At 40.8% G+C, this 22,916-nt stretch overlaps 1 protein-coding gene across 9 annotated transcripts in view; it reads left to right on the top strand.

Moving 5' to 3' along the window:
• NEO1 (neogenin 1) overlaps positions 1-22,916 on the top strand; it is a 212,085-nt gene that overhangs the window by 120,243 nt on the left and 68,926 nt on the right. For all 9 annotated transcript variants that reach the window (XM_055818650.1, XM_055818644.1, XM_055818665.1 and 6 more), the window contains exons 6-7: positions 13,879-14,033; positions 14,874-14,994. In XM_055818650.1, the coding sequence (XP_055674625.1) occupies positions 13,879-14,033; positions 14,874-14,994 (276 nt within the window). The remainder of the gene's footprint in view (positions 1-13,878; positions 14,034-14,873; positions 14,995-22,916) is intronic.

Genomic DNA, 22,916 nt, shown 5'->3' with positions numbered 1-22,916 from the left:
GTACCTGGAACTGGGGTGTTCAGTTGGAAGGAGCTTTGTGCTGAAAATTGGAAACAAGGGCCTAAAGGCTGTGGGGCTGTGCCTCGCGGAGGGCTGTGGCTGCTGCCTCTTCACCATGTGTTCTTTGTGTAGGGAATTAGGGCTCTGGAATCCAATAAAATTTTCATTGCCTTTGGCACTGCTGTAAGAAGTTTAAATTTTGATGAGCGTTCTTGTTATTCAGATGTTTCCATGGTACTTGGAGTAGACTCAGGGTCAGACAGGCTTGATTTCTCCTGGAAGGACTGGGGAAGGAGGGCTTAGTAAAACAGAAATAATAAATGTAACATTTTTACATTACTGATGCTTAGAGTAAGGTTTTTCCTTCTAAAATTCATCCTAGACATTGCTTAGAAGGCTTGCTTTGAATAATAATCAGTAATATTCACTGATAAGTGTTGTGAGTGAGCTCTGTTTTAGTTTATTATGACTGATAAGTTTTTACATATGATCTGGTTTTCTCATTTTAATACAGAAATGTGTTTTGTCATCTGTTCTGTATCATGAGTTCTTCCTTAATTGCGGAGTTCACCCCGATAAGAGCATGTTAATCCCAGACTGTGCCTTCAGAAGTTTTCACAGAGAGTGTCCATACATAAGGGGCGGGCTCCGTCTTAATAAAAAGGAAATAAATAGGGGAGTTTTACTACAAGCAGTGGAGGGGAGATGACACATGCAGCAGGTATTGAGGCAAAACCTCCATGTCCTCATATAAAAGGAAACAGAAATGTGCAAAACTCAAATAGGAGGAAGGGAAAAAAATAAAAATCTAACCCATCGGTATTGGTCTGAAACAGGTACATAAAATTTGAAACAATTTTTGTGTTAGAAGGAGGAACACCAAACAGCATGATATTGCTAAGCTGGATTTTTTAAGTGGACCAAGCAAGGGATAAGCGAGCGCTTCTTCCTGTAAGAAAACCAGTGCTTTCTGTTCTCTCGTGACACCATGAGCACACTTAACTCGCATCCTTCCAGCGGGGCTCTCCCAACAGTCTTCCGAGGCTTACCAGCTTTAAGCCATTTGTATCATGGATGGTGATGGGGAGCTAACACCAGACAATGTGATACAGCCAAGCTCCATTTATTAAGCAGACCAAATGAGGAGTAGGCCATGTTGGGGGAGGCATTTCATGTGCACTCGCATGTGCTTCTTGTCAGCTGAGTCATACTCCAAATACCAGCCTACTGAGGTGGTACGGTTGAGCCTGGGAAGAGTGGAGTGCCAAAGCAGCAGCCAGTATGTGTTGGAGCTGAACTGCTGCTGAAGAACCCAAGACAAACTGGTCCAAGGGAGAGCTGGGTTTCCCCTGAGCTCTGCTGCAGCCACTCAGCGGGGTGGGTTGGGGCAGGTGGTAGGTGTGTGCATGAGCATTGCTGTTTCCCAGCCACAGCCTCTCTCCCACTGCTTCTGCATAAGGAATTGAGCTTAGCTGTATCATGTTGCTGAGTGTTCATTCTTCCCCCCATGACCAAATTCTAGAGGTTCACACAGATCAGAGGAGATAATGCCTTGTTTCCGTGAAGGTGGTGGTATAGTGTGTATATTTGAAATTTTTAATATAGAATGTCTTTAAACTGAGATTCCAGACTTAAATTTGAAAACCACAGCATTAGGGCTGTACAACTGGTGGTCTCTCCAGGGTGGTGACATTGAGCATCACCATCAGCATTTAGTCTTTTAAAAGGAGGATTACATAATGTGGAGAAAGCTTACTGAAAATGCAAAGGCACAGCCAAAATGGTTAAATACTTGGCAAGTGGTGTGGTGCTTAAGGAACTATCACAGTAAATGCCTAACACCTGTGAAAAGTTATATTGGAAATACAAAAAAACCACCACCCCCAGAACCCCACCAAAAATCTCCTAACAACAAGGTCAAGAAAATTTTTCTCATGTTTATATGCAAATAAAATAATACAAAGCTTTCAATCATTTGCTAATAACATAATAGTCTTCTAATATTGTTTTTCCAAGCCTGTCGGAGAAACTGTAGGGTCGGCAGATGATTGAACATAAAGAGAAAGGGGTGAGAAGATGGCCTGAAGCAGAAAAGTGAATTCTTGATATCAATGTTGTCTGCAAAATTGGAGGTTTCTTTTTTAAAAAAAAAAAATATTTTCCTTCTTAAAATAGAGGGAGTTGGTGGGGGGGTACTACCTGAAATTGTAGAGCTAGTAAAATGTATTTCAAAACAAATCCATAAAGTGAACAGTAAGTATTCATCAGGACCAGATGGTATTCACTTAGAATTTCTCAACGAGTTTAAGTGTGAAATCCTGAGTTACCAAGTGTGGTGTGTTACCTATCACTTCAACTGGCTAATCCAATAAAAAAAATGAGACTAAAGATAGTTGGTCAATGTGACATGAGGTATTTTAGAAGTCTTTTGGGGGAAATCTGGGAAACTGTGCATGAGTTAATCTGGTGTCTGGACCAGCTGAATTGACAGAAATTACTTTAAAATATAGTGGTGTTAGACATTTGGGAAATACCATGTATGGAATCCGTTTGTGTATGTTTTGTGGGGAAATAAAACACACTTGACTGTTGAGAACCTTTTGAAGAATGTTGAGGACTCTTCCATTCCCGGAACATTTCTAGCTGTTTCTCTCACTAAGAGCCTCAAATGATGGTGCTGTGGAGTCAGAGGGAGTGACCTTGTGGAGATAAAAAAGAGTAAATAAGTTGTTTAACAGATAGAAAATTAGAGTGGAACTAAGAAATGGAGCAGAGTCTGCACTGCTCAGCATTTTTAGGTTATCTGGAGAAGGGGATTGTAAGGGGACGGTTTGCTTTGCTGCTGAGCTGAGTGGGGCTGCGAGTTTGACTGCTGTCTGGGAAGAGCTTCAGAAACACCTTGTTGTGCAAGAAACAATTAAGCAGGTAAATGACAGGTGAAGTTCAATGTACTGTAAATTGGTATATAAAGTTAAACATAGTTCTATAAATTTATATAGTAGTGGCCTCTGAGCTGCCAGGTTTTGCACGGGCATAAAATATTGAAGTTATAATTCGTAGGTCTTTGGAAAATGCAAGATCTTAAAAACCCAAATTAAATGTTAAGAATTTTTAGGAAAGGAATAGGCACCAAAACAGAAAAATCATTATGGCACTGTCAAAATTGTGATGGTCCTATACATCAAATGCTGTGAGCAGTTCTTGCTCCCTCCCCTCCTAAATGCAGTAAAGCTCTTAGGTGTAGTAAAGCCGAAGAAGTTGTAGACTTTAACAAGGATGATAGAAGACGTGTAGAATGTTGAAAATGGTACTTTTCTGTAAAATCATGAGTGCTATGGGGAACGCAAATAGGAAATGAATGCTTGTTCCTCTTCTCTTGCAAGAACCAAGAGACATCATGTGGTTGATTGACTCAAAGACATGCAAAAAATGGTAAATTTTCTCGGGGACCAATGCATGGATCTTACTGCTGTGAGCATTATGGATGTTGCAGGCTTACCTGGATCCAGAAAGCAGCCTGAACTGGTTTTTAAAAGCCAAATCTAACCAGAATGAGTAGATGTGAAGCTATATTATCTTTCTTGGGAAGTCCCTTGTCCAGTGATTGCTTGACGCTGGGAGAATGTATAGAGACATATTGCTTTGTGCTTTTTTCATTCTATCCTTGATACCTGCAGTTGGCTGCTGTGTGGCACTGTGCAACTGTCACTGTGTTTTTATGTTCCTGGATGTGTCCTGCTGATAAGCAACCTTTGTTCACCAGTTATCAGGGTAGTGTTACTGTGAAAGCGTGCGAAGCAGACACTACATCTTCAGCAGATACTGGTTAGATAAGGTAGTTTCTCTAAACACTTCTCACTATTGCCGAACAGATCGGCTGACAAGAATGGACATTATTTACGCTTACCTTTGTATAGATAGGATTAAGGGCAGTGTGGATGATGTTGCAATCTTGCCAAAGGCTTAATGTCAGTGTGCAATTAGTGTACTGAATTGGGCTGCAACTGCTAAGGTGCCCCACAAATGAAAAACGAAAAGAAAAATACTGCTAGTGTATAGGGTGCTCGGAGAACTTGCTGTATGTTTCTGCACCTGGAAAACTTCCCAGACAATTCAATTTGTGGGTATGCGTACATGACCTCCAATTATCTGCAGTCCAAATCCATGTGCCAAACTAATGGCTCACAGCTTTTAATGAGAGTTTTTGCTGAATATGTAGTCTCCTGCATATTTAGTAGTTCATAACCGTTGCTTTAGAAAACGGGGTTTGTTTCACTAAAGCTTGTACTGAAAAGAAGAACCCATTTTCTTTATCAAAGATGAGGAGTGAGAAATTAATTGTTTAGAGTATTATATTTTCAAGAACAGGGCAAGAATCTAGATGTTACTCCTGTGTAGGAGTTCTTCCTGTGCAAGAATGATATGTGGAGATAGATATATATACACATGCACACACACACACTGTTTTTCTATCTATTGCAGTATTTCTGTATTAAGCTCTCTTACCTATTTGAGGTGTCTGATTGCATGCCTGCTTAATCTTGCCTTTGCTCAAATAACTGAATCCAGGACTTCCTTTTTTTCTTTTGGAGCCAATTTTCTGAGTCATTGATCACTTTCATTGCTTTCTTGTGAATCAGGGTTCATGTTTTCCTTGAAATGTTGTGCTCAAATAACATGGTCAGCTGAGGCATTAGTGCGTGTTGGATGGAAGAGGAGTCTCAGGAGCTACTGTTACACCTCCCTCATATGATCACTTCTTTCCATAACAGTATGATACTGGGAGTCATGTTTAATTCATGGTTGTATTTCTGATCTCTGATAAAGTCCTTGTTTTTCAGACCTTTTTCTGCAAAGTTTATCACTATTCCTTCCTGTTATGTAAATGGGCAGTTTATTATTGCTCCCTGAAAAAGAAATGCACCTTCATTGAATTATATCCTGGCATTTTTATTCTACCTTTCTAATTATTATGTGTTATTATTGTTCTGTACTATTCATCCTTACCTGGTTTCTTGGTAGTTGTAGTATCATTGAATGTTTAGGGGTTTTTGACCTTTCTGCTTCTGAAATGCATATTTAGGGGCTGCCCTCTGAAAGATAGTTCATACTTCAGTTGCTGAATGAAAGTTTTTCAATGCAAATATAAAATATTTGTTTGCAAACCAACTCGAATGCATTCTGGTCACCCCCTGCCCTTCTCCCACCACTGAAATAGTAATAGCTCTGTGTAGATGTTTCAGCATTTGTGGGGGAAGCTGTAAAGCGCCAGACAGTCCACAGAAGCAAAAGCACAGAACATGAAGTGCTCGTTCGGCCTTTGCCTGGTGAGCAGTGTGTGACGTAGGCTACCAGAGAGCACTAGTAGGACACAAGACTAGCCCCTTTCTCTGCTCCATCTGGTAAAGAAGTGGGGAAGCATTCCTGCTGGTCAGGATGCCATAGACAGGGAACCATTTATCTATAGGCACGTTAGCTTTTGATTTTCTAAAATGTAAAAAAAAGTCATTTATTTGTTAAAAACAGACACCTGCAGTCATTACCTTACTAGGTAAGAAAAATGATACAGTGTCACTAGCACTGAAACTTTCATCTGCAGCTTCTGTTCATAAACTGGAACTTTGCTTTTTGTGCAATAAAAAATCCTATGCATGTCGTAGTTTACATTTTTATAACCTTTTTGTGTCTTGGTACACTGATTTTTTTTTTTTTTATTTGACAGTTTTCTATTCCGTGTATATTTTTCTAAAAAGACTCCTTTTTGTCAGCTTTTGTTTGCTATGCAAATTTTCTAGCTGCATATTAAGTGTGTTTTAAGGACATGACAGCCCTGCTCAGATGTTGGGAAGACTTTTGACTTGCCTGCGACATAGTTTTGGTTTTTAAATCTCTTTTTTTCAGAGTACTTATCCATATACCTTTGCCATTTTTAAGGAAGAACATTCTAATTCCCCATTTCCATTTCAAATGTAATTTCCATTTCTTTTCTTCCAAGGTACATTTGAAGAAAACCTGCTAATTTGTACAACTATAGCATGGAAATAAAAGATACTTGCAAGTTCTGCTGTCAAACATCAATCTATGTGTTTTATCTGTGTTTTGGTGCAAATGGTAGGAGGTGAAGGATGTCATGTCATTTTGAAGCAGAAGCAAAAATTTGGGAAAACATGTTTTCAGAAGGCAAGTAAGCTTCCTGACTAGTTTGTTATTACACTGATACCATGAAGCAGAAAACATTTTCATAGACTTAGGTGAATATCAGACATAACTGTGACATTTGGCAACTGTTGCTCTCACCTTAATGGTTCAATGTTATAATTTATCCTGATTTTGTTTGATTTCATTGTCCGCCTTGCAGTACTTGAACACTTAGTGGGTCTGCTCCGTGGGACCCCTGTGATAACACAAATAATTTCAAACATTTTCATCAGTCTGCCCTATGTGTTGTGCTAGCTGCCTGACAGAAATGAGTTGGTTTTGGCTAACTGAGCAAGGAAATCACTCTTAGTTTAAATAAAAATGCACGCCGTAGGTGATGCAGTCTTCTCTGGAGTGAGCACTGAAAAGCGAGCTCATCCCAGGCAATAGAATTATGTCCTGTGCTGGGATTTGGCCATGCAACTATCCACGAAAACACCCTTCGCTTTGGCAGATTTACAAAAAAAGTTCGAAGATTTTTAAATCCTGTCAAACATCTTATTAAAATAGAACAGTTTGTCACTTGACAGGTAGATTTAGAGAAGGTCTTATGTGTTGCAGTGATACCACTGCATGTGTTAATACTGACTCAGGGTGCGATGGAATGGATTAACAGGGTGATCATCATACTGCGGAGTTACATCCTTCTTAGAAACAAACTTGCAGTTGTTAAAATTTTTAATTTTATGAGGATTCTAATAGGATTTGTAGCATATCCTAATGGAATATCTTGTTCTCCATGGAGGAGAAAATAAATCTTCTGGGCTTACCATTTTAGGCTGATGTGGAAGGATTTTTATAGTAAAATGCTCGGTTTAAATACTGGTAATCCTGGTTGTTAACTGAAATACAAGGTAGGGGTTCTACCCATAGTGTCCATCAGAAATGTAGTTATAAAGTGGAAGAAGTCATTTGACCAAGTATGCTTAAGTCACGATTAGTTGGAGATATGCTATGAAAGTGTATGCGGTCTGCTTAGGTTTTATATCTGCTATTTGGTGTGCGTGAGGACTTTTGGAATTGGAAAACACTTTTGTATTTGAATGGTAAGCATTGATTGCTAAAGAAATATTTGTCATGGACAAAAGTATGGAAGGAAGGGGATGAAGGGATGTTGACAAGAACTATGATTTAATTGTGTGACTTCAGAAAACACATTCCTAATTTTTGGGGATTGAGGGCATTTGTAGGTGGCTGAGGCAGCAGAAATGACTACTTCAGTCTTGTCTTAGATAATTTCTATTCAGAAATTCAGTTATTGCATTTCAGTCCTTTGGCTGTCTTAGACTGTTGGGGAAATTATAACACTGATTCAGTGTGCAAAGGGAATGGGCCTGCAGTGGGTTTAATGCATATTCTTTGTTCATGCTGTAGAAAACAGCAGGTGACAAAATGCATCATACTTAATCAGGAAATTTAATCCTGGTGTGAGCTGTTTTGTCAGTTTGTGATGCTGCGATGCTGAGTGAGATCTTGGGGTTTGCTTCAAGTTGCTCGTGGCTACGACAGCAATCACAGGTGGAAGAAGTTCTCCTGTCTTAGAGGTGATGCTTTTCACCACTCCAGACTTACCAGAGGCCTGTTTAGACTAGTCAAAAGCTCCTTCAGTTAATGGTACTGATGAGTTTTAACTTATGGGTAGGGAGGACCACAAAGTGGGTGTTGCACCTGTGCTGTGAGCCAGCATGTTATACATATGGGATGCTTGTATAGTCACATCGCTGGAGGGACTTGGAGTTAACAGCAGAGTCATGTCTGCAGGAGTTTGGTGAATTGATGGGAGCAAAGACAGTAATTCATCTGCACGGAACGAGGAAGGTGATAGAGGACATGGGGAAACAACCGAACAGTGTAACAGAGATGATATCTACCTTTTACTGTGGATCACGTTTATGTTATTTTTGCCTGATGCTATGCTTGGACCATCAGTATATTTATTAATGCTTTTTAAAAAGAGAGTAAATCTTTTTAAGGTACAGTTTGCAGTCTATGTTTCTGTTGCATCAAAATAAGATTATTTTTATGCGCTTCATGTATGACAGACACTGTTTTAAATGTATTAGGAAGTGAGCTAATGGTGCAGCTGCAGCTGCCTGACCTTTGAGGAGTACTGGACATAATGCCTACTTCTCTTTTGGATATGTTTTTTAAAAATAATTTTAGATTTTTTTTCTCATTACAGTGGTCTAAATGGCCTGCCTGCTTGAGGTCGCTTTTCTGCCTCTGCAGGTTTTTCTTTGTCGCTCAAGTCTGATTATCAGGAATCGCTGCTTTGCCACCATTATGGTTTTCTTCATCTTTCTGGGGAGCAACGTGGAGGAAATTTGACTTTTGGGCGAGGTTAATGTGCATAAAAATGAGATCTTAGCTAGAATAGCAGCATTTTGATTGGGTTACTGTGGGAGAAGGTTCGTTGTGCTTGTAACCAAGAGAGTTCTGATTAGTTAATTGTGCAGAACTTGATTTTTTCCTTTTCTTGTGTAGTTATAGCTTGGCTTGATGTTTCAGGTTGGAAATGGGATTGCGGACCCAGAAACCTTTGTCCTTACATCAGTGATTGTGAGATTGAAGGAAAGCTCCTCTTCAAGAGATGGAGAGGAGGATTGAATGTAATTAATTTCTCTCTCATTTGAAGCAGTACAGATGGCTGAATGGAAAATATATTCTGTCGACTGTGCCCCTGAAGGCCACGAAATTTCTTTCTTAATGAGAACAGGCAAGAGCTACTGACCACTGAAAAGACATTTGAAGAAACAATTGTTCTGTAAAGTTCAGAATAAATGGTGCTCTTTAATACTCTCCACGTAGCTATCCAAAGGTTTCTAATCCTTGACTTTTTAAAACATAACACACAGACAATGTGGGTCCTTAAGCCGACATTGTTCCTTGTGAATCTGCTCTACTGGATTGTGCTGAGGTGTGAGGACGAAGAGCAGAGCTTTCTGCTTCGGTCCCATATGGCACTGTGCTGCAGAGTTGGGGTAGTTCGTTTCCATTCCCTCCTGATCACCTCAACTAGTGGAATGGGGTCTGTGCCCAGCATCCATTCCCATTTCCACTTCAACTTGGTGCAATTCCTCTTGCATATGTGTCGTTCCTCAGCTCTTTCCATTATTTTACAGCTGTTGGCTTAAAAAACCATATTTTTCAAATATTTCATCTTTACTGGGATTTAGTTTAGAAGTTTGAATCAACTGCTGATGTAGATTGCTGGGTTTTCTTTTTTTTATTATCACTGTTATGATCAAAATACTTTGTTTTTAAATCTACAAAAGGGTGGAAGATACTCTTGGACAGGGACTCTCTAATGGTGCCACAGTGCATGTGGAATTCTGTGCAAGAATCTTGCAATTTAAATAGTTACTTGCGTGCTAACGTTAAGAGGAATAGAAGAGTGGGCTGAGCTGCCAAGTCTTCTTTGAAGTTTAATTGTCTGTTTGGTAACGGAACACATAATCTTCCATTACAAATCTTATTTTATATGGTAATTGGTTCATTTGCTTTCTGGTTATCAATTTAACTTTTCTACCACAAACATCTGTACTTGCATTGTGTTAATCTGTGTGAATGCTAAACACTGACATAGTTAAACTATAAAAGTGTATTTTAAAAGTGGTTTTTATTCATTAACTGGAATGTAATTGATAATAAAGTGAGCACTTCTCATATTATTATCCCTTTGTAAGCAGTTTGGCATTTGCTCCAAAACCCAGAAAAGCAAAGTCACTTTGAAAAAAGAGTACGTTTCAAATTCTTAATCTCCTAAATCAAAAATATTTGAGAGCAGATAATAGGGTATCTAGTTCAACCTTCATTTTTGTGGCAAAAAGATACTGAATCTTATGATTCAATATTAATGCCTGCTGGTGGATGATGCTGCAAGTTAAAGCTGTAAAGTTGCTAATGATACTTGAGTACTTTCCAAATGTCTTTGTTACAAGTTAAACATTAGTGGAGAAAACGGAAATAATTCCAGAACTTTACTTTGCACTAATTTTGTTTCAGATGTGATGATCCATCTGTTCCCTTATGGTGCTGCTCCCTCCTTGTTGCCCTCTCCTTGTCCATCAACCTTTCAGATTAGCGATGGCCGTTCCCAGGCTACTACTGTTCGTTCTTCTGTGTTCAGTTTTGGGTTTGCTTTTAAAAACATACCTGTTTTCTGCTAGGTATGATGGAAGTCTCTTGGTAGGTGGATGTTGCGGGAGGTCTAAAGTGCTGGCAATGTATTCAATGAGGAAAATACACAGAGTACTGCTAGAGATGTCTGTCTTCAAGAATTTGTGATGGGATCCTCCCACCGTACCGTCTGTGCTGGGCAGACAGCGTGTGCATACCGAGAGCAGGGGCTTGCCCTTTCTGATGCTCCTCTTCCTGAGGGAAGGGCTGCTGTGTTGCCTCCGTGAGCTTTATGCTCATCGTTTCAGAGATTAAAGGGTGTCTCAATATGTTTTTGAAAGAGGTAAGCATTGAACACATTGAAGGAAATAGAAAACTGGATAAAAATGTGGTTTAAATAAAGGTAAATCATATCATAATACTTCTTTTGATAAAGTAACTAACTTTGGCAAAGGCAGTCTTAACCCCAGAGCAGCTGGGTTTTTTGTAAGAGCCACTTGTGATTTTACTGAAATTTTCTTACAGATCCTGTTTCTCATCCTTGAGTTTTCCAGTGTAGCTACTCAGTACGGCAATTTGCATGTATTCTTGAGGTCATCAGATGATTTTTTTTAGACAAGGTTTGTGCTTTTGACAGTGAATATTATTGGGTTGTGTTTATTAAGATTCCTGTGTAGTATGTGGCTAAGGGATTAAATGTTGGGCTGTAATGAATGTTACGGAAATAGGAATATTGTACAGTCATGGAAAAACTAATCTTTCATGTTTCAAATTTTTACATTCCCTTTTTTCAACTATGTAACCTTTCTAAGTATCAGTGTGTGTGTGTGTATATGTATACATGTGGAGAAAGAGACTAAAAGGGAGTGAGAACATACACTATTGAGCAAGGAGACTGGAACAAAATCAGTCATTAGTTAAAAATGGCTAATGATGAGAGAGCAATGATCTATCACAGGCTGACATCAGGATGTTGCATCTAGGGAAGGGCAAATACGGTAGTAGAATGAATTGGGCAAGATATTTGCTGTGGTGATAACACTGTATTTATGCCATTTTTCAAGTCAGTGGTGAGACACATCTGAAATTGCATGTAAATAATTGAAACTCTAGTGGCTGCAAAGATTAATTCAAACTAGAGCAAATACAGAGAGTCTGCAAGGAGGGTGTGGGCGACTTGACATACCAGAACTAAGCAAACATGACGTGTGCCTGCCAAAACCAAGGCTGGGATATGGGAAAGGAGTGGAGAAATAGTGCAGCTCACAATAGATAGAAATGCTGAGGATAAATGCCAGGGAGGAATACAAATCTAAAATGAAAGGCACTGTTTTCATAAAGAATAAGTAATAGCAATTTGGCCACAAATAAATACAGAAGACAGTTTTCAAATGTCAGAGTTATATACAGTTATTATAGTCATCTAATATAGATAGTAAGTACAAAAATTTCTAAATCATTTTAATGGTTTCTAAATCATTTTAAAGTGGAGTTTACGGTGTGTTTAGTAAATTTATGGAAAGTTGATGTGAAATGGATGTCTGAAGTCGTAGGCAACTGGACTCAGCCCCATCCTGATTTTTGCTCCTAAGTGAGACAGTTTGAGCAGTTAATATTATGTACATGTTTATGTAGTTTCTGGTATAGATTTGCAGGCTTATCTGTGAGTTAAGCCATCCTCCTACTCTATAAATAAATATTTCCATATGTTAATGTTCTCTTATTTAACTTATAATCAGAAAATTGGGGGGTGTGTGGGGTGTGTTAGAGAGCTGCTTGTCTCCAGCTATCTGGTTTTAAAAATATTAAATCCACCTACAAATGTGTACAGTCATTTCACAGGAAGAAGTAAAAACATGGTTTAGTATTCCTTATGCTCTAGCATGAGGTAAATCCCATTGATAGGTGAAGCGTGTAAGATGTTTGTCTAAACTCTGTATCCCTTCCATATTGACTTTCTTGGATAAATATTAAAGGGCAAAAGGCTGCTTTTGATTTCCTGGAACTTGAATAATCAGACCTGCCAACATAAGTAAATTGCCCTTATGTTGGTGAGTGTAGTAAAAACAAATAAATAGGTGAATGCTCCTCATAATAGAATATATTCAAATAGTATGTGCCTGTGAGCAGCTCTTCTTCCTGGCACTGAGCTGAAGAAGCGGAGAGTCCTTTTACGCAGCGTGATGCTTCTTGGTGGCACATTTGCTCACAGAAGTTTTTTAATATGTCTGTGCATTGAACATTTCGTGGCTTGTATTACCAAAAAAATCTTTATTTCTGAGTTTTTACATATTTGAAATATCTTTAATTTAATTAATCTTACTCTAAGGACATGACATTTTTAAAAAAGCGGCCAAGACCCAGAGGTAACACTTTCGGTACATGTCTTAAATGAAGAACCTGTCTGTCTTACTGTGCAATGAAATACACATCTTCGTGTACATACCTGTAATACGAAACGTGTGTGTAGTCCTGTACATAGTGTTTCTTGGGCTTACACAAACCAGAGAAGAAAATCTTTGGGTCAGTACATCACTGTCTATTTGATAAACAGAATTTCTTCAGGGGAACACAAGGCAATGGTACCCTAGGAAACTTTCATCTTAGTTTTGTGTCCATTCATTTTTTAAGAAGTCTTTTTTAATACAATTTTAGCTTTTCGTTTACCTACTGACTTAAGTATTGAGTACAAAGAACTCCATGAAAAATCTATGGTGTATCAGCCGAAGGATTTTATCTAATAAGTAACTGGTTGCTGATCATGGTGCACCCTTACATGCTCTAAGTGCCTGACTGCATGACCACCGATTACAGCGCTCCAGCTGGACTTACCATACGTTGACGTGTAGCTTTTTAGAAAAAGTTGTACATAGCCTTTTTCATCGTAGCCTGGTTTTTTAATTTCAAATCTAAGTTACAGTCTTTCCATTTAACAAACTAATAAACTTTGCTGCAGGAGGGGGTGAAAGCATTTGTATAACCTTTCATGGTCTTGCTGGGCAGCTTAGCCCACAAGATTCTGTATTTGTGGAAGGGGCATAAAACTGTTGGACAACTAAGCACTAAATGATTTGCTCAGATGAACTTGTGAGTTGGTGAAGGAAGAGTGTGGATGGTGTCTGAAATCCACTGCCTGCTGTGGACTGCAGCGTGCAGCAACATGCCTATGGCAGATAAGAGTGCAACGTGTTCTTTGACCATGGAAATATTTCTTTTTTCCAAATGATATCTATGTCTCTTGGTTTTAAAATACTTCTTAACTTTACACTTTATACATCCCGGTTCAATTTTTTCTTTCACGTATTCTCCAGAGGTCGTTTCAAGTTAAAATGGCTGGCTGTTTAACTGGCCCAAATATCATGTTGAAACGGTGCCGAGCTCGTATCGGCTTCTGTCAAACCCTGATCTGAGAACGTCTGCCGACATCACTGTGCGGGCGCGTGAGCCCTTGCAGGCAGCTTGTCTGTGTTGAGTCTCACTGCGTGTTGGAGTATGAGCACAACTGATGTGGTTTTGTGGATGCTGACACCATCTTTTGTCTTTCTTCCATTTTATTTGAAGTTCCTCCTGAATTTCTGAAGCGGCCTGCAAATATTTACGCTCATGAGTCTGTGGACATTGTGTTTGAGTGTGAGGTGACTGGCAAACCTACTCCTACTGTGAAATGGGTCAAGAATGGAGACATGGTGATACCAAGTGACTATTTCAAAATCGTTGTAAGTACATTGTCCGTTTCACAATTTTTTAAGCTGTTGGCCTGTCTGTTAATCCTCTGACACATACGCATGGAAGCTAGGTTCTTTTATAGGACCAGCTTCCTATTTTTGTACTATTGATTTTCGGGCCCTGGGAGAGAAATGGTTTCTTGAAACCCTTAATGCTCCATAATTCAGTCATTTTACTGAAACACTAACGCGTGTTGCTTATGTGGTATGAGTTGATTTCTTTATAGCTTAGATTTTCCGTAAGGGACAGAGGCACAAACACTGACAAAAAGCACTTTGTTGGCTGAATCTGTGAATGCGCGGGCTCGCCGTGAGCACTGCCGGGCTGTGTCTTCAGCAGCCGTCTTGCAAATGACTGTTTCAAACAGGAGCTGAAATATAAACATAACTGAGTTGTGGATCATGAGTTTTGGCACAGCAGTACTTCTAGAGGGAAATTCTAGATGTAGGGGAAGTTGTTGTTGAGACACGGTTGAGAACTTAATGATTGTATAATTGGGTATACCTGAGGTTGTAGGATTGCAGCGATGAGCTGTGTAGTTATACTCTGTGCTTAAAATATTGTAAAAATGGCTGTGGAAATTCTATGATTTGCCAGTGATACGTGATGCTAGAAAATGATAGCCGTTGGTAAGAGCTGCTGCTGCTTTTTGAAACCATATAATTGGAGGATTTAGTGCGGGAGAGATGCAAGCTGATGGGAACTCCAAATGCACTTTTCCATGTTACTGTTCAGAAGTTTCTCCGGTCACAGTAATGTCCCATAACACCACCACTGTTTTTGCAGTTGCAACCCATTTTTCAGTGTTGTGTTTTTCCTTCACTCTTCAGAAAGAACATAATCTGCAAGTTTTGGGTCTGGTGAAATCAGATGAAGGATTCTATCAGTGCATTGCAGAAAATGATGTTGGAAATGCACAGGCTGGAGCCCAGCTGATAATACTTGACCTTGGTAAGATAAACTGTGACAGCAGAGTGCCAAAAGATGGGGAGGAACAATTTCAAGGGACCTTTTCCACCACATGTGTTATAGCTTTAACTCTGCTAGAGTGGGATGTGTTTTTAAAATCATATGCGTGATTCAGTGTTGTCTTCTGTACACTGAAAGTTACTTAGGGGAAAGTAAGGAATTCTATAGGTTTCATCTTGTATTCTGGAAAATATTTTGAAGATATTTAGTGCAATAATAAACCATAGGCAGAAATCTGAAATACTGTTGCATGCTGAAGTTTTAAAAAAACAGGATAGCCAAAATGAAAACAATCACTGAAATTACAAAACTGAAAAATAAGAACTTAGGAATTGCACCACAAATGAAGTATTTTACACTGAAGTCATTCCTGTGTGAGAAGCTTTTTTTCTGCTATTTAAAAACTAGTAAGCTATGTAATTTCTGCAAACAGCAACTGTAAAATTTTTTTTTTTAGTTACAGCTGCAGTTTAAGATAAATATTTGTTCCTGTGCTTCAGTCAGTGGAATTACTAACAATGCTCACCTTCTTGCAATGTCCTGCATTGCATATTTTGGATGTTAAAAGAGAATAATTAGTGGTACGATTAAAGACTTAGTATCTTCCTGAAAAAGAGGTAGTACAAATATCGTTACTAAGGCATCAGCTTGTTTTGCTCTCTCAGGTCACACAGTTCTTAAAAAAAAAATTTCTAAGAGCACAAGGAAGAAAACCAATAGTAAGAAAGATGAGGGAGAGAGACAAGTCAGACAAGAAAATATTAGTTCTGTGCTTTTGGGGGCTTTTGTGTTGCCTGTCTGTTTGGGGGGTATTGCTTCAAAATTCTAATATCTTTTTTTGTTTGGATGGAAAGAATTTAGGGGAAGCAGTCTTACGTATGATCAGAGGCATGATGTAACTTCCCACTTGCATTTAACAGATGCGAATCTGCTAGACCTGGTTTTGGTGTTCATTGTACAGAGGGTACACTGTTACAAGCGTGCCCTAAAGAGAGAGATTTCCCATTTCTTTTCTGATTGTTTTGTAGAGTAGTTGTGCACTTATAAATTCTTCTGAATTCTCGTTTGGATATGGGTACGTTTCATTGCTGGCTGAAGAGATGCATGTGCTTCCTAGAATTACATGGGGAATGGAAGGTGCCCTCTACTGGATTCAGTACCTTTAATACTACAGAGCTGTGGGATTTCAGCCTCCTCAGCACCTGGATCCAGCAATGGCCTACTGTCATCAGGTTGCCAGAAAAATTATTAAAAGTAATTTTATTTCTGCTATATGCATGAATCTCCTGAGTAGTTTCCAAATCTCTCAAGCGGAAGCATTATTCCTTGTTTTCCACGTTTGAAAAATACTGAATAATTAATGCATTTGGGTTTTGAAGCCCTGTCCAAGTTTGTACTTTCACCCAGTTCCCAGTAGTGGTTTATTAATTGCTAGTACTGTTATTATTTTAGTTCCTGTGGTCTCACTCTTCTTCCTTTCCCTCCCCTGTTGTTTGCCCAGTGGTTTCTCCTTCCTGCTCTTCTCTGGCAACCTGTCCTGTTATGCTAAAGGACTTTGCCTTATAATGCTGTCCTTTTTTTTTTTTTTTTGCATGCTGCCAAAGGATTGTGGATGCAGTGTTGGTGGAGTCTCATTTCGGGTGTAAAGATACACCCCCGAAGTCGTATCGTTCTGTTACATGGCCTGCAGTGTTTTTAACAATGCACTCCCTGTGTAACACTGATGCATTTTAGTTGTTATTTTCCAACAGTAAAGATAACCACATGGTACATCTGAAAGTACATTTCATTTTTTTGTTATTGTTGAGTAGTGGCATAACAACTAGTGCAATTAGGAATGAATGTGCTCTATTTTAGTTGTGATATATGAAAACTGGTATACGCAGTTGAAGAAAATACAGATAATTGATATTTTGATACCTTCTCACACTATATGGACGGTGAAGAAGGAAACTATTCAGGGAAAGAGGGCAAAAGTTACCATATATAGTAGTTCTTTCATGACATCTGACTTGGTATGAAAATTTAAAAATGCTAATTTGAGCAAAACCTATTCTGAACACTGAACATTAATTCAGAAAGCTTTTTTTTTTTTTTCCATTTCATACCTGTTGATGAGAAATACCTACTTTGCCAACTGGAAGAGTAATTTCAGTGAAAAAATGTCAAGTGTTCATCAAAGTTCTTCCCAGTTAGCAGTGTGTCCCTTCCCTTGCTGTTCTGTTTTCTCCTTCCTGAATCGAACTGGCAAACATCTGGCTATTTACAAACAATTTCCCATTAACTCCTTTGCTTATCATATCAAATTGATCTTTAATAAATTAAATTTAAATTATAAAGTAGAAGCCTCTGAGTTTCTCTCTGAGAAGACTCTGTGAGTTTCTCTCTGAGAAGACTCTATGAGTTTCTCTCTGAGAAGACTCTATGAGTTTCTCTCTGAGAAGACTCTATGAGTTTCTCTCTGAGAAGACTCTATGAGTTTCTCTCTGAGAAGACTCTATGAGTTTCTCAGAGGGGGCACACACATTTTTTTATGGGCCAGTGTTGAAGAAATGGACCAAGACTATTTTGTGGGCATCTGTAAATGGGCTACAGCACTGGTTGTGGTAGTTGACAGCAAGGAAGGAGGTAGTTGGCTGCCGTCAGAGATGAGTTTGGGTGGTTGGAAAAGACATAGTTACTCAGGCTTTGAGGGAGATACACTGAGAAAGGTTAAAGAGAAATAAACCAATAAAACTCTACTTTGCATATTATGTCAGCACTTGGTTGGCTCTTCTGTACACTAACTTGTTTCAACCTAAACCCTTTGTATAGAAATTTTCCAGTGTGTTGGGTTTTGCTGCCTGGAACGATACTGTTCCATCCAGAATTCTGTTGAGGTGTGTACTGTAAGGGTTTCTGACTGGTCTGAAAGTGAAAGACCACATCTGTATTTTCCTCAGTCTTAGAAGGCAGCATAATTTTTAATTAAATACAATAGGCATAAAGTATACAATGTCATTATGTGCTACAACAAAAGGGGTTTTGTATTTGGACATAGATTTCTGACTTTGCAGGTAGCAGTATTTTGGTGATTCACTTTGCTGCACGACAGTTTTGATGCATGAATGTATGTGAGTGTACGCTGTGCCTAGCCCTACAGACCAGTGTATATGTAGGCTCTCGTCTGCTGGAATAAGCTTAAAATAATTGTCGATCAGACATAAGTTTCTTTTGGGTTGGTCTCTTTTGTATTTGGACAGAATTCTGAAAAGCTTGCAGTATATACAGAAGTTATTTATGGAAAACATTTAAAGAATTGACTGGCTAAAAATGTTAGGGTAATTTGAAGGCTTATTGGAGTGGCTTTTTATTTTCAATTCTAATTATCTGTATACCTTTAGAAAAGAAGACTGTACTTGGATTGTTTGTACAGAGTCACCAAGTTTTGCTTTTTCTGGATAGACAGAAGAATTGTGGTATTGAGAGAGGAGATTTTTAGGAGAACTCTTTGTAATTGAGAAGGTTGACAACAGGAGAGGGAGTAGGATTCAGGTGAATGGTCTGAGTTAAATACTCTTCTCCTACCGATATCCCCTGTACTTAACTTCAGGTGTAGAATTCTGCAAGAGAGTTCTAAAGCATCCCATCTGCTTTCCAGATGCCTTGAGATTTGAAATTGTGCCCCTGTTTCTCAGATACTGACCTTCCCCTGGAGGCCAGGAACCTTTGGGAACGTCACTGTAGTTGTGGCTCTGCTGCCTGGTCTGCCTTTGGGGGAGAGTTTAAGAACTGCCTAAAGAAAGGGAAGTACCTCAGTTACCACCTTCCTCTGCACTTGCCCTCTGCTCACGTTTGGCACTCCCACTGGTCCTCTCTGCCTCATTGAAGAAGACGTGGGTGGTCTTTTCTTGTGTCCTGCAAATGCCACCATGGAGGACTCCGACGTATCCCAGTGAGAAGGAAGAACCTTAGTCATGCCTTGGGAATGACTTTCTTGGCAACCTCAAATCTTGCGCCCTCCTTTTTTACACAAAACCAACCATTTTTACTTAAAATTTGATCCTGATTGGTCAGCCTCTGCCTGTTTCAGTTATGGATCAGAGAGATAATATGCTTAATTACAACAAACCTGTTTATTGTAATCATTTTTACAGCATTATTTTGTGTGGTCTCTGAAAACCTCTGTAATGGATGCATTTGGGTTTTCTTCGTGGAGGTTAAATGCTAGTGACAAGACTGAAAAATTCAGCCAGGACCTGTAACCTGGCCTTTTCCAGTGTATCTAGCGTTGCTCAGAATTGCCATTTGGGGACTGAAAAAAGAACAGGTGGTAATGAGCGAAAGGAGGTGCCTTTGGGGGAGCGAGGCAGATGGTTCCCTGTCACCCCTGTGTGATAGGCATCTGACAAGTACTCAGGCATAAAAAAAAAAGTGATTCTTGAATGCTGTATAAAGAAAAATTGTAGACTGTAAACAAATATGCCACATTATTTAGAGAACAATTTCCAAATGTTATTTGAGATGCACTGTATCACCTTCAAAATTCCACAGTAGGTGTGTATACTGCATGAGGGTTGTAATTTTATACTGCAGAAGTTAGTGTCTGCCTTTCCGTGCCGTGTCTGCGAGTTGTACAGGAGTGAGATCCTCGTGGGAATGAATTGACTGTGCTGCAGGTATAAGCAGTACACCACGTCGAGATCTCTTGTAGTGGAAATATCTGTTTCTTTAAACTTAATTTTTTCATGGAAAATAGTCTATATCCAAGCAGGGATATCCTGCATGTGAATTGATATCACCAGCATGGGAACCAAGGAGGAGGAATTAGAAGCTTGCATGTAGTTGCAGATCCTTTGGGATTGCAAAGACATCTCGGGATAGCGCAAGAGGTGGACAGGCCGTTTTGGAGGAGTGGGGCAGGGAAGGAGGGTCAGGCTGTATGAGGGGGCTGGCTCGAGTGTCTGTAGCTTTACCCTGGGAAGGGTGATGAGCCAGCTGAGAGCTTGCTTATGCATGAGGATGGAGATCGTGCGTGTCTGCTAGAGACCAACTAACCGAGGGGGAGAAGCAATGAAGCTTTCTGCACAGGGCTGGAGGTTGCAGGCCCTGGTATTTGTGTGGGGGTTTAACCACCTGTGTGAGCTGGAATGGCGGCCGTGTGGTGCGGGAGCTCATACCGTGAGGTGCTGCGGTGGGCTGCAGGGAACGTCTTGACACAGGCTGGCTGTGTCTGGCTGGACGTCTCGTGGAGGAGGTGTGCTGGACCTGCTGTTCGGGAACAAACAAGGACAGGTAAGGGTCAAAGCAGCTTCGGCAGCAGTGATCGTGAGATGCTTGAATTTAGGCTTCGAAGAGAACTGAGCAAAACAAACAGCAGAATTACAGCCTTTGAACTTCAAGACAGGAGATTGACTCGTTCAGGGATCTTTTTGGCAGGTTCCCATGGGAGATTGTGTTAACGGGCAGGAGGCAAACCATTTGATCCTGAAGGACAGTCTTCCCAAAGCACAAGAGTGGTCTATTCCAGAGTGCAGGAATTTGAGCACGTGTGTCCAGGAGACCAGCAGGGGTAAAGAAGGTGCTCCTAACTGGGCTCAAACACAAAAAGAAAGTATGAGGGATGTTGCCAGGATGTGCAGGGATGGAGCTTGGGAAGACAAAGCTCAGCCGGAGCTGGAACCCTTTTGGGGAAAATTATGGACCAAAGCCCCCTGGAAACGAAGTGATGGGTACATGAAAGGGGTGATGATGACGGGGAAAATCCGCCATGGATTCACCAATGGCAAATTGTGTCCAGCTATCCCAGTAGCCTTCTAAGATTAAATGGTTGGCCCTGCGGTCCAGAGGAGGGAAGAGAAGTGGATATTGTTTACTTGCCTGTTACAAGGCCTTTGACACCACCTGCAGTAGTTTCCCTGAAGCTGAAGTGGGGAAATCTGGGCTGGAGGGCGGGCGGTGGGGGTGAGCAGGGCGGGCCGGCCCAGCAGGCTCCCAGTGGTGCTGGTGGGGGGGCAGCCCAGTAACGGGTGGCACCACCTGGGGCTTCATGCTGCGACGGGAGGGGTCCTATCTTCATCGGTGACCGGGACGACAGGACAGAGATTATTCGTGGTGAGTTTGCGGGTTGTACTGGATCGGGAGGAGCAGCAGCTACACTGCGGAGAGAGGGACCCAGCGGGCTGGAGAAGCCGGTGGGAAGCTCAGAGCGCAGCCCTGGCAGACGTGCATTCCGGCACCAGGGTCAGGGTGACGCCATGCGGCGCAGAGGCTGCCTGCCAAACAGGCAAGGAGCTTTGCAGAGAGGGCCTTGGTGGGATAGGCAGGAGGTCGGGGGATGGGATTGTTTCCCCCTCCTTGTCGCTGGGGAGACCACGTTAAGACAGTTTCAAGCATCACAGCACAAGAAAGACATTGGCATGGTGGGACTGCAGTGGAGACATAGCAAGGTAATGAGGGAGCTGGAGCCCGTGGTGAGAGATGTGCTGCGACTGTGAGAGAAATGAGTTCGATTAATCCTGACGAATGGAAGCCTAGCAATATCTTACTGCTCAACCAGCAGGACAGCATAGAGCCGATGGAGGTAACAGGAAAAGGAGGGTAGATTTAGGGTAGGTATTAGGAGGAAATCCTTCCCCGTGCGGGCGGCGAGGCGCTGGCACAGGCTGCCCGGAGAGGCTGTGGGTGCCCCATCCCTGGCAGTGCCCAAGGCCAGGCTGGACGGGGCTGGGGGCAGCCTGGGCTGGGGGGGGTGTCCCTGCCCCTGGCACGGGTGGGACGGGGTGATCTTTAAGGTCCCTGCCAACCCAAACCGCTCCATGGTTCTATGATAATTTCCGATCAGATAAGAGAAAGCAGTTACACAGTGAGGGTAGTTGGAGTTGCAACAGGCTGTCCAGGGAGGTTGTGAAATCTCTGTTAATCTTGGAGCAACTCAAGATGCGCCTAGGCAAGGCCCTGAGCAGCCTGGTCAGAGGTGGCTCTGCACAAGTGAGGGGTTGCACAGATGAGCTCCAGAGATACCTCTGAACTGGCAGTATTCCAGGAATCTGAAGGACTGTTGGCCTGAGAGGTGTGAATTGACCTTATTTATCTCTTTGTGTATAGTCTTAAAGTAACAGTCAAATTATGACAATCTTGTGGTGTGTATTTTCCTGCTGATCTCCTTAGGAGAAACATAAATGTCTGGTATCGGTGGTAGTTTGACATTACAAACCAAATTTGATTAAAGTATAACACCACTTCAGTTGCACTGTACAGTATTAATTCCTCTGCTGAATTGCATTATGTGAATCCTAAATCTGAGCGAGTTTTAAAGACATCATTTATTGACCTAAATTGTGGCTTTCTTTGTGTAATTGAATTCTGTCAAGGACCATTGCTGCATGAATAATTTCATTTTATGTTGGTACTTCTCTGCCAGAGTTTGGCCGTGAGCTGTATCTCAGGTCTTAGAGCAGGGAAATGAGGTGGACAGGACTCCTGGTAGGGTAGGGTGGGAAACATCAGAAGCCTGATCAAAGTTTTCTGGGGTCAGCCCGTTTCAGCTAAGAATGTGATGAAAATCTGTCATTTCTATATTGCAAGTGGTATTCAGTTGTTGGAGGTTACTTCAGGCTGACACAGACTTGGAGATTTCAGCGGATCAGATCCCACTCTTAGAAGCTATTTGAGCACCCCTAGACCGACGCCAGTCAAAACAATTCCCAGATGTAGCTGGGTTTCCAACTTCTTGTTAGTCAAACCTTGGACCCTTTTTGCTTAACTTGTAGAGTGCCGAACCTTTGCTTTTTTTCAGGCTTTTTCTCCACTTTGACAACCCACTTTGAAATTCTAAATGCACCCTTTGGTGTGCTTGCAGCCCTCCTAACGTTGCTTTTGTTTTAAACTTCACGAGCCTTTTCTCCGCTCCATCATCTGGATTG

The sequence above is a fragment of the Falco peregrinus genome, chromosome 1 (genome assembly GCF_023634155.1).
Source record: "Falco peregrinus isolate bFalPer1 chromosome 1, bFalPer1.pri, whole genome shotgun sequence".
Lineage (NCBI taxonomy): Eukaryota > Metazoa > Chordata > Aves > Falconiformes > Falconidae > Falco > Falco peregrinus.
Note: the sequence above shows the minus strand (reverse complement) of the source record. Positions and strands in the feature narration are given on the sequence as shown.